This window comes from Ranitomeya imitator, chromosome 1, assembly GCF_032444005.1.
Source record: "Ranitomeya imitator isolate aRanImi1 chromosome 1, aRanImi1.pri, whole genome shotgun sequence".
NCBI lineage: Eukaryota > Metazoa > Chordata > Amphibia > Anura > Dendrobatidae > Ranitomeya > Ranitomeya imitator.
In genome coordinates, this window is record NC_091282.1 from 840,457,108 (window position 1) to 840,469,752 (window position 12,645).

Consider the following 12,645-nt stretch of genomic DNA (forward strand, 5'->3'; position numbering starts at 1 on the left):
ATTTATTATATTGTAGATTCAGAGGGCTATGCCATTCATCTCACCTTCCAAAATGACTGTAATGGGGTTTGGTCTGAATCCCTCTCCTCCTGGACACAGAGTTTTGTATTCAGCTGAAAGATAAGGCGGATCTCTTTATGTCCCACCATAATGTTCTACTGATCTTCCTAAAAGCTATTCTTGTTAGTTCTGCCTAGCAATAGAAAGCTTTTCTACTTACTGGAGTTGCCGAGAGGACAGCTTTCACATGGGTTACCCCAAGCACGTCCCAAAGAACAGCAGCAAGATGCTCTTGTAACTCCGACTCCAATCTCTGCACTGCAAGCAAGGCCAGCATCTCCTCTCGTCAGAGTTTCCAAGTAACAATTTCCAACACGAGTATCTACATTAATATCGAGAGGAAAAATACAGTTCAGAGACATATTTATACATTGTGCTTAAGCCAAACTCTTTATATTATTCATTGAGTGCATTTACTTACCGACACAGCCCACACCGGTGGGGTTCAACTCAAAATCCTGTGGACAGTTGCACAAGTAGCTGCCGGGTGTGTTCACACACAATCCATTGATGCAATTCACTGGGTCAGCACACTCATTCACATCTAATGGAAAAGGGAATGAGTAAGATTGAATATATAGTCTGCGCAGAAACACTGGCCGTTCTATTAGATCAGCCCAAGAAATACTTTGGTGGTGTAAACTATGCATGAACTACTGCATTGGTGAAAACACAATTAGGCTATGATCACACGGGTGTATAAAAAATCATCCACTTTTCATCCAAAAAAAGCAAATGATTTTTCTTCTGTGATGTCTTCCGTATGGCATCTGCTTTTATAATCAGTGAATGAAATTGGCAAGACCCAAAACAGTTTCCTTGGTTAATAATTGCAAAGTATCTGCAAAAATTGGATATTATACTGTTGATCTAATTTTGTTTGGGCACCAATAGACTAGAATAGACGAGTCTCATCCGATATACGATATTTTTTTCATGGGGAAAACAATACCGGTCTTGATTCTGGAAATATAAAAAACGTGAACATGACACAATAATGCATCTCACTGGCATTTACATCTTTTACTTCTCAACTAAACATCCAAATTGTGAAAGACTGGAAACTAGAGATGATTGGAATGATCTGCAAAGCATCAACTTCAAGTTGAAATTTCCTGAATTTCATAGGACCCCGACTAATTTAGAATTCAATTCAAAAAAACCTTGTGAATTCAAATTTCAACAGGTCTGATTAACTCTGACTGGAATGCGTCCATTAGGATTAACTTACCGGTACAATTTCCTCCACTTCTGTCCAGCTCATAGCCATCATCGCAGACACAGCGGAACATTCCTGGCAGGTTCTGACAAGTACCAAAGACACAAATATTCTGGAATGTACACTCATCGATATCTGAAAACATAAGATTCAGACACAATCATGTCCCAAATACTCACTTGTTAGCCACTAGCCATTTCCTTCTATGTATGATACAAGCATATGATACTACTCACCTTGGCAAGCCTTGCTGTCCTCTGTTGGAGTAAAACCCATCTCACATTCACAGCGGTAACCTCCAGGGGCATTTAAGCAGTGACCATTGTCACACAGGTTCACATTGTCTGCACACTCATCAACATCTATGGGAAATTACAAAGGAACATCTTAACAGTAGACTGGGAACAGTTGGGTGGTAATATGACAATATCAGATTCGGTGTAAGCATCATTACAACTTAATAGTAGGTTATATGGTTTATAAAAATGATATATTATTATATAATTATAAGTTATATGGAAAACACAGAATTGCCTGTAAATCGACAGTAATTGCTTGCACAGAACATCAGAATAGTTACAGATATTGGGATTATTGATCTTTATAACTGTGCAATAACTAATGTCTAATCTGTGGATCTCTGCTGGTATTATCTGGAGGCCATTTTGAACTTTATAAAGGACACATTTTACTTTACGTTTTTTGTATAGCCACATTGAATCCCCTTGTTCCACAAGCTTCTGTACCAGTGTAGAGTAGTCTAGTCTTGTAGCCATGTTGTGTAAAGAAAAACACACCATTTTACTTAACTACATAAAGCTTTGACCTCAATCGTGATGAACTCCAATGACACATCTGACACCTGCAGCATTGAGAGGCCGTACTGGGCCCCTGACCATGAAGAGAGGCTGAAATGATGGGGATAAGGTGGGAATATAGTGAGCTGGGCAGTCTTTGGGAAGAGTGGGGTTAACAGGTTTAGCAGAGGTGGAGTTGGGGTCAGGACATGGGGGAGGAGGTGTCACAGGTGGAGAGGGAGGAGTAATATAAAAGGGTCAGCCATCTTCCTTGGGGCAGCCATTTTAGGTAGCATTAAAAAGCTACCACCCACCCTTCCTATTTGGTTTTTCGGTTTTCATAGATACGATTCTGTTTGTCAGGGTTTTTATAGAGATGGAAAGAATGTAATTGAGAATTATTGTTTTTTTAATAATAATATAAATAAAATGTATGTCATAGCAGTTTGGCATGGTGGGGAGGTCCTCGGAGTGGGTGGAGTAGGTTAATGGCAGATCAGTCTGGGGGATCTCAAGAGGTTCTGGACCCTCCCTGAGTGGATTTAAGTGGCCGGGTGTTTAAATTATCCAGGGGAAGTGATTTAAAGGGACCCATAGTTAATGGTTTCGGACATTCGCCAGATTGGTTAATAGGTGCCTCTGAACTAGTGCATAGCGGCTATAGGTAAGAAACAACCTGGGGCCAAGGTGGGCTTACTAAACCTGCGGTTTACAGTTTTTTGGGGCTTCAAGGACCACCCATTCTGGGAGGTTGTTATTTAAACTGTTTTGTAATAAAGGTTAATAAAAGGCTGCTGTAGCCAATTAATCCAATTCAAGTGTGGTCTGATTATTTAGTAGTTACTAAGAAAAAAGAATGAGGTGGGGATTAGGAGGAAGGGGGGTTAAATTTGAAGCTCACATGAACCATGAATTCCCCTTATGTCAGGATGCTGATGTCTGTATTGAAGATTGCCAAGGGACTTCTGGGTGAGAGTAGGGTTGAATATACTTGAGCGATGCAGGTTAACAATACTAGGGTGAGTGGCCAGGGCAATCTTCAGATCTAGGATGTAATCGATGACATACTGGAGGATTTTCATCTTGCTGACCTTCTTCTTTTGCAGAATATTGAGCACCAGTTGCACTCATTCATGTTGAACAGGAAGCCCACAGGGTCCTCCTCTGGCTTTTTGTTCCTGTAGATCTCCAGGTTATGCTCTCTTAGGCTCCTTTTCCGGAAGGATTGTACAAGGCTGAATGCTTTCATGTTTGCCGGAGTTGTATAAAGACGCAATTCCCAACTTATTGCACAAATACTCTCAAAGTGACAAGCTCAGAGTGAACTACAAAAGTTTTTTAGTAGTTGAAAGTTTAACAGCTGATGCTTATACTACTGTAATGGAATAGTTCTATTTCTTTTTAACTCAGTTACAGTACCTGAGCAAGAAAAGCCATCCCCATTGAAACCCTCACTGCAAGTGCACCGGTATGATCCAGGAGTGTTAACGCAATTGGCATTTACATTGCAATTGTGGTCTTCTGAGGAGCATTCATCAAGATCTAAAAAAGGTATGAAAACCAGGTTCAAATTAGGTCACCAAAACCAAATGGGAATGCTATCAAAGTATTAAATGTGAGGAATAGAAAACCATAGCTATACATTTCAAGCTATTACAATAAATAATAATTATTTGTAAGGTGCTGGGACAGAGGACGTTAGTACTGGTAGGATTATCCATTATGTTCTGGTTTTTTTGTAGGTTTTGCACTTCATGTGCTACTTTATCATGCTAGATATTGGCACAGTTTCCTTTGCTTCTATGCAGGATATAGATATAACTGAAGATGCAGTAACACATGCCACGTAGACCCTTTCAGGGACATTAGTACACCCTATAATGCTAAAAGTCAAGGTGCACAAAATGGCACTCTCTATTGCTTTTTATGTGTTCTGATTCAACATCTCCTCACTCCTTAAGATTAAATAAATGTGACAAGCCTCAATTTAATCATCCTAGAATTAGGTCTTAAAATTATTTTACATAAAACACATATAGTCTTACTTACCAACACATTTAAGTCCATCTCCAACCCAGCCTGTTTGGCACTTGCATTTGAAGCTGCCGGGTACATTGATACAAGATGCATGGACATCACAGTTGTGAGCACCTATTTCACATTCATCAACATCTACAGCAATAAGAATAAATGGTCTATTAGTGTATGTGATACATATTAGCATTTCTATGTAAGAGGTGCAGTGGAAATATATATATACCTGTACATCCAGTAGTTCCCTTCTTCACAAAGTAACCTAATTGACAGTGACAGATGAATGAGCCCTTAGTGTTTTCACACTCTCCGTGTAGGCAGATGTTAGGGTTGAGGTCACACTCATTGACATCTATAAAAAAGAGCAGAATATGTTAATGAAATAAACTGAACACAAGTACAATTAATAAGCAGGTCATAGAACAAATGAACTACTTTACCTATACATGTCTTCATATCCAGAGACGCCATGAAACCATCAAAGCACAAACAACGATATTCTCCAGGAATGTTTGTACATTGTCCACCATCACAAATGTCTGGGTTGTCCTCACATTCATCAATATCTAGGGTTTAAGAAATTCCATGTTAGAAATGTATACGTGGACGATAATAAATAAAACACAGATCTGATTATCAGCAAACTAGCCACTATCAAGCAACATCTACTCTTCATAATTTGAATCCATCATTCTATACACCAGAAATACCAATTTATGCCATTTCTTACCAGCACAGGATCTCTTGTCCGGCATAAGGGCATAGCCCTCATTACAGCTGCATTCATAACTGCCTTCTGAGTTTGTACATTGGGTGTCACATCCTCCATTCATGATTGTGCATTCATCAATATCTGCAACAGAGCATTGTGTGTATATGTTAGCTTCGGTACAAGGACATGAAACACAAGATAAATCTTCCTACACCTCAACTCCTTCCCTCAGGCTCTCTAATGGATAACATGAGGCCACCTGAAAACCCATATTGTAGAGCTCCCCTTACCCATCACCTCAATTTCAGCTAAAAAAAACAATATTATAGCATAGGATCTAGGAGATTATTATGAAATTAATTTACGGTGCAAGCTTCCTGTTGTTTTTGAAACCTTAGATATTAATGAGATAGTTACACATTCTAGATCTTTATAGGTTATGCCCATTTCAGAATTTTCAAGAATGATTTGATAGAACATTTACAATTCCAGATATAACATTGGTGTAGAGCGGAACTGGCAAACTGCCACACATCCGACCCCTTGGCTTACCTGTCTGGCTCATAGAGTGGGACAACTAAGTAGTTGAAAATGAAAAGCATCGCAGTGTGCACCAAATGTAGTTGAAGCATAGACATGACCCATAGAAGCAGGTCACATGTGAACACAACATGGGAGAACCAAGCAAGAATGAGCACGGTAAAGTGACAAAGAGCATAAAAAATTAAATAAAAAGAGTAGGATAGTGACAGAAACAAAGATACAGTCAGAGAGACCAGGACCATGATAGAGACAGAGATGATGGCAAGGATAGACTATTCTAATAGCATATTCCCGTGCACCACTCTGTAGTCCCGCAAGTTTGTTACAACTCTCAACAGCGTTGTTCAGGTATAAACATCCAGGAACCAAGTCACCAGATGTTCTCCTCCGGTTGAACAATTTACTGATGTCAGTTCTTCTACACAGGTCCTTTATCAAGCCATAGGTGATAAAAGCTGTGCACACTTCATATCATCACTAGCTTGGTAAAGGCCCCGTGTGGATAAAACATTGCATGTTATTTAGTCTGTGTATGCTGACATCAATAAATTGTTCAACTGCAGGTGGAGAAGAACTTCTGGTGCCTTAGTTCCTAGGTGTTTATGGATATAGACTATGGGAGAGATCAAAGAAAGGATCACAACTAATGTAGGTACATTTATGTTTATCATATATAAAGCTGAATAATAGAAGCAGTATGATTTGCAAGCTTTAGAAAAAGCAGTAAAATATATAGTGCTGAGTAGCTGCTTATGGTAAGAATCATAACATGTATTAACATATATTAACAGTAGCAGCTAGTCAGCAAACATAATTCTGCTCAATATTAAGCTGTAAAATTAATATAACATAATGCTCATATATTAATATATTTGGGCAGTTAATTTCAACCTATTGATTTGGCCTTCAGCAACATCCTTTGGGGAAAATGAATTGTCTATGCCCACCCATGGACTACTAATTATAATACTGGAGCTCTTACATATGTAAGGGTGTGGACTGTATGACCCTGTTTCTATCCCTGATGACCACAATAGCGTAGTGTAGATAATATCATGCATTTTATATACTGTGGCTTTAGTGTGTGCTGTAAATAAACTGTAAATATAGTAATCAGAAGTATAATATGCATAGTATGTGGCAACGGTGTAGGACATAAGATAAGAATCGTTAAAAGCAGTGGGAGGCCATTATAGAAATCTGTCTGGACATTCTCGCAATGTCAAGAGCTCAAGGCCCGGCAAAGGTGCTAAAGGGTGCATCGTGTCCTCTGGTGTACAGGTAACTATGGACCGGGATCCGCGTGAATGAAAGGTAACGAATCCCGGGTGCACTGCGGAACTGGACAGGAAATCCCTGCGGCTGATGGTGCCAGTGGGTATAGGGATAGGAACGAATGGTAGGGTTGAAAATGTGTTGTGCTAAGGAAGTAAGTAACGAGAAGTGTTGTGCCCTATCCCACATGTTACAATCTGATGAATTTGAACTGTCCAGCAACCTTCTGTTGGCTGAAATGAACTTGGTGTCGTCTGAGTTCTGTGCAGCCAACACCTGACAGCACACTGGGACACATTCTTCCTTTAACATGCCAAAGCGTAACCGGACAGCAACTCAATCATGATTACCGCTCTCGGTTGCTTTTTACATGCAGGATGGTACTCCCTCCCACCCTTTTTCCAGGATGTTACTTGAGAATTTAAGAAGATTTTTTCCTTAGCTCATGAGGAGGGAATTCTGCTAACCTATTCTGCTAACCTTCCACAACCTTAGATGTTCTTTCGGGACATGTAGGTTCCAGGAACACAAATTGACCAGATTGAATAACTCACCCATACATCCTTGCCGATCAGGAGTTGACTGGAAGCCAGAATCACAAGAGCACTGATAAGTTCCGATCATGTTGACACATCGGCCATTCTTGCAGAGGTTATCACTCAAGGAGCACTCATTTATGTCTGGAGAAAATAGAAATCACATGTATTCGTATTAAATAAATTCCCTACAGGTTCACGTTATTTTGTAGACTCATATGTAAAAAGTATTCTGATCTTTTCATACCAACACAGGCATTGCCTTCTGCAGTCAGCTCATGTCCTAAGGGGCAGATACATTCAAAGCTTCCATCAGTGTTGATGCAGGTTCCTCCTCTACATAGCAGAGGGTCTCGTTCACATTCATCAATGTCTGAAAGTGAAAGGTAAATCAATTCAGTTATTGTTGATTAGGGATCAGATCAACTAATATATATATATATATATATATATATATATATATCTTTATTTATTTAGTTATTACTCTCTCACTGCTTTACAATTTGAAGTAAAGGAAATCAACAAAAGCATAAGCAGTAATTATAGTTGAAGGGGTTGCATTAATTTTTCCCTCTATAATTTAGAGATTCCCATATTATTCAAAGAGTCTTACCACATTTGAACTCCTTCTTTGTGATATATATATTCACCTTTAAGTATAAATGACTACATGTCTGGATGTTCAACCAACTGATCTATTGAAAGTCATCGGCATAATGACACTTTTATAATTACCCATGCAGTTCTTCATCATCATGAATCCACTCTCGTAGCCATCAAAGCATTCACACTCAAAGCTTCCAGGAGTATTCACGCAAGTGCCGTGTCCGCAGAGGTCAGGAGAGATACGGCATTCATCTATGTCTGTAATTATGGCAGTAAAACAATCAATGTTACATAATTACATGTTTCGAAAAAAGACATAGGCCTATCGAGTTCATTATCTCACCACCAGCTATGCATTCTATATCACTAGATAATAACCTGCAATGTTACTGGCTTTGAGGAAATCGGCCAGCCCTTTTTGTAAACGCTGTTATAGTGTCTGCCATTACTACCGCCTGTGGTAGGGCATTCCACAGTCTGACTGCTCTAACTGTAAAGAACCCTTTCGTATTTAACAGCTGGAATCGCCTTTTATCCACCCGTAATGAGTGCCCCCTGGTCCTTAGTATGGTCTTTGGAAGGAATAAGTCATGCGCTAGTCCTTTTACTGACCACACACATCTTTATACATATAAATCTCCTCTGAGGCATCTTTTTTCTAAGCTAAACAAGCCCAACTTTTCCAACCTCTCCTCATATGAGAGGCCTTCCATCCTTTGTAATAATCTAGTTGCCCGTCTTCGAACTGATTTTAACATCTGAATATCCTTTTTATAATGTGGAGCCCAAAATTGGATCCCGTATTCTAGATGTAATATTACAAGGGATTTATAGAGGGTAATAATACATTGGTGTCACGCAATTTTATCTTTTATTATAAATGTAAATCATTCCACCACAAAACTGGTGTTTTATGAAGTTGAGACAGTGTGCCACATACTTTTGAGGATTCTCGTTCTTACCTGTACAGTTTCTTTCTTCAGCATCCAGAGCAAAGCCACTCTCACAAATACACCGGAAGCTTCCAATGCTGTTGCGGCATGATCCGTGGTTGCACAAGCTGTTGAATACCTTACATTCATTCACATCTAGGAAGGTTAAAAACAAAAAAACATAATGCATATTGAGAGTGAAGGCGAAATCCTGATTTCTCAAGTAATGATTAACCCAGGGTATTACAATACAAAGGAAATCATGTCTAAACTGATTGCACATATATGGGCTGAATTTTGGAGAACTGATATGAAACCAATAAATTCTAACTAGTATCTATGAATGGCCAAAATGTGAAATCCTTGAGATTCAGAACATGTCCTAATGTGATTCGATTTTGAGGATCAGAATATGACATATTCAATGGGTCTGAGTGTTGTCTGACAGACAATTGGGTAGCACACTGGTAATTCACATGGATGTGTGAATGCAGTCTAAATAGGACAGTCATATGGTACAAGGTGAATTTCCTACTAGAAAAGGACAGTATGTGTGAGTGCACTGTCTATTCTAGAATTCCGAAGACTATGGTGAATACACTATAAAGGTGACTTTCTAGGAGGACCTATATGATACTTTTAAACACATCTTCATGTGGAAACTAATGCAAAATTATACCAAGCTCAACATATAGTTATTATTCTTTCAGGCTATAGATGAAAATATTTAGCAAGATCATAATTCGCATCAGAAAAGATCCAGCTGAGCTAGTGAACAATAATACCTTTGTAGAATGGACGACCAGAGAGAACGTCCCCTCTATTTGCAAAGCCAGTTCCTCTTGGACAGATAGTCTTATATTCATCACTTCCAGGTCTTGGGCATTCCTCACAGTCAATACCCCAGGCAGCACCCACAGTGCAGCAACACATATCAATTCTGTACTTTCCAGGAAAGGGAGAAGTGCATTCATCCTCATCCCACTTCATATAGCACTGTTCCACGCGTATATCTGGTGGGAAAAGTAAGATCATAGCATAATAAGTATCCACACTGTTTATCAAGGTTTTATTACAGGAGTATTTTCAAGTCTGGATAGCGGGTAACTTTCAAATTGCTGGACCCCCATCAATGCCAAGAACCAGAGTTCTGAAGCACTACGCATGAACGCAACGTTGGTCAATCATGCGCACTGCCGCTCCTTTCACTTTTATGGGAGTGCCAAAGTCCAGTTGTGCACTGCTCTCAGCAAGTTCTGGTGGTTCCAATTAACAATGAATGGAGTGGTTGTGCACTGTTCCATTCACATGGGGCAATTCAAAACCTTGGGAATGGTGGAGGTCCTTTGGTCAGACCCCAGCAGTCGGGAAGTTATTCCCTATTCCATGGATAGGTGATTACTTTCAAACTTGAGAATCCCACTTTAAACCCTTTTTGCTTTTTGCATAGCCAAGAGAACTTTAGTACATCATAATAATCTTATCTAGGCCTTCTGAAAGTGGGAGATGTTTCCCTTAATAGTGTACAAATCATGGTGAACACAAGGCAAAAAAACACCCACCCCTCTCTCTGTGTGTAATAACACCCTTCTTCTGTGACACCTGCCCTCAATATTTTACCAAAGTAGCCAGGTTCAGCCCTCACATCATAACTATTGGATTTGCAAAACCTAGCTCTTCTCGACCTCCAAAACTGATCAGATTCTTATCGGTCAATTTACAAATGAATCCTCTCTTTACTGTGATACTCTTATTGCACTTAATGTTCTTAAAGGGAGTCTGACAGCAGTTTTTACTACCACAAACCAAACACATCTATTCAAGATCGTTGTAATCCAGAATCAATCCATATCTTTGTTTTTTATCATCATTCTTTGTATTATGATAACGAGCCGCAATTTCAGGAGGTTTCGCTCTGCACTTACAGCGCTCTGTCCTCTTTCCAATTTTAATTACCTGCCGCCATCATTTGCTACTGATTAACTGGTCAGCGGTCACTCTCGTCTGAATGACCAAACCTCTTCACCATAAATCTTGTACAGGCACCTTCACTCCTGACGGCGCTGCATGCACAGTAAAGTCCTGATGATGAACCAATATCAGGACTATGGATCTGTGCATGCGCCATCCCCTCTTTGAAGATGACCAGCACAGGGAGTTACAGAGTGACAGCCATTTTTAGGTCTCTCCAGAGATGGTCAATTGGGTTTAGGTCAGGGTTCTGGATGGGCCAGTCAACAATGGTCACAGAGTTATTCTGAAGTCACTCCTTTTTTGTTTTAGCTGTGTTTAGGGTCATTGTTTTGCTGGAAGTTGAACCTTCAGCCTAGTCTGAGGTCCAGAGCACTCTTGAAGAGGTTTTCATCCAGGATATCTCTGTATTTGGCCGCATTCATGTTTCCTTCTATGGCAATCAGTCGTCCTGTACCTGCAGCTAAAAAGCACCCCCATAGCATGATGCTGCCACCACCATGTTTCACTGTTTTGATTGTATTGGGCAGGTGATAAGCAGTGTCTGGTTTTCTACACACATACCGCTTAGAATTATGACCAAAAAGGTCTATCTTCGTCTCATCAGACCAGAGAATCTTATTTCTCATAGTCTGGAACTTTGTGGAACTTTCTTCCATCTCCTTATTGCATCTCTGGAGCACAGCCACAGTGATCTTGGGGTTCTTCTTTGCCTCTCTCACCAAGGCTCTTCTCCCACTATTGCTCAGTTTGCTGGAAGGGAAGGTCTAGGAAGACTTCGAGTGGTCCCAAATTTCTTCCATTTAAGGATTATGGAGGCCACTGTGCTCTTAGGAATATTGAGCACTGCAGAATTTCTTTTGCAACCTTGGCCAGATCTTTGCCTTGCCACAATTCTGTCTCTGAGCTCCTTGGCCAGTTCCTTTGACCTCATGATTCTCATTTGGTCTGACATGCGCTGTGAGCTGTGAGGTCTCCTATAGACAGGTGTGTGCCTTTCCAAATCAAGTCCTAACAGTTTAATTAAACACAGCTGGACTCCAATGACGGAGTAGAACCATCTCAAAGAGGATCACAAGGAAATGGACACCATGTGACTTAAATATGAGTGTCTGAGCAAAGGGTCTGAATACTTATGACAATGTGATATTTCAGTTTTTCTTTTTTAATAAATATGCAAAAATGTCTACATTTCATTTTTTTTCAGTCAAGATGGGGTGCAGAGTGTACATTAATGAGAAAAAAATGAACTTTTTTTGAATTTACCAAATGGCTGCAATTGAAACAAAGTGAAAAATGTAAAGGAGTCAGAATACTTTCCGTACCCACTGTAAGTGTTTAAACGACTTTATTCTTCGGGTCGGTGCGATTATAGCAATACCAAATTTCTATCAGGGTTTTTATGCTTAGCTGCAGCCAGTCATACACTAAGGAATGCTTTTTTTGTAAGAACTAGTTTTTGCATCACCTTATTTTGAGAGCTATAATTTTTCCATAGTTTTGCCAACAGAGTCATGTAAAGGCTTCTTTGTTGCGGGACAAATTGACGTTTTTATTGGTACCATGACATTTTTTGATCACTTTCTATTACAATTTTTGGAAGGCAGAATGAACAAAATACAGCAATTTAGTATTTTTTTTTATGTCATTCCGCATGTGGTACAATTGATTTATTTTTCAGGTCAGTATGATTACAGCAATACAACATTTACGTAATTTTTTATGTTTTAGCTCTTTTACACAATAATAGCTAGTTTATAGAAAAAAATAATTATTTTTACATTGCTTTATTCTGAGAGCTATAATTGTTTTAGTTTTCAGGTGATGGAGCTGTGTGGCAACTTGTTTTTTGACGTTTTCAAAAATACCATATTTATTTACATTCGTCTTTTTGATCGTGTTTTATTCCACTTTCTGCTTAGCAGTATGATGATAAAGCATGGCTTTTTGCCTCAAATTT

At 39.4% G+C, this 12,645-nt stretch overlaps 1 protein-coding gene across 1 annotated transcript in view; it reads right to left on the reverse strand.

The window, feature by feature from the left end:
- LOC138650900 (fibrillin-2-like) overlaps positions 1-12,645 on the reverse strand; it is a 263,684-nt gene that overhangs the window by 42,241 nt on the left and 208,798 nt on the right. The window contains exons 24-38 of the mRNA XM_069740769.1: positions 9,500-9,727; positions 8,745-8,870; positions 7,912-8,040; positions 7,424-7,549; positions 7,195-7,320; positions 4,841-4,963; positions 4,551-4,676; positions 4,337-4,462; positions 4,126-4,248; positions 3,496-3,618; positions 1,516-1,641; positions 1,292-1,414; positions 482-604; positions 221-382; positions 45-113 (exon numbers count right to left, since the gene is read on the reverse strand). Of these exons, the coding sequence (XP_069596870.1) occupies positions 45-113; positions 221-382; positions 482-604; positions 1,292-1,414; positions 1,516-1,641; positions 3,496-3,618; positions 4,126-4,248; positions 4,337-4,462; positions 4,551-4,676; positions 4,841-4,963; positions 7,195-7,320; positions 7,424-7,549; positions 7,912-8,040; positions 8,745-8,870; positions 9,500-9,727 (1,959 nt within the window). The remainder of the gene's footprint in view (positions 1-44; positions 114-220; positions 383-481; positions 605-1,291; positions 1,415-1,515; positions 1,642-3,495; positions 3,619-4,125; positions 4,249-4,336; positions 4,463-4,550; positions 4,677-4,840; positions 4,964-7,194; positions 7,321-7,423; positions 7,550-7,911; positions 8,041-8,744; positions 8,871-9,499; positions 9,728-12,645) is intronic.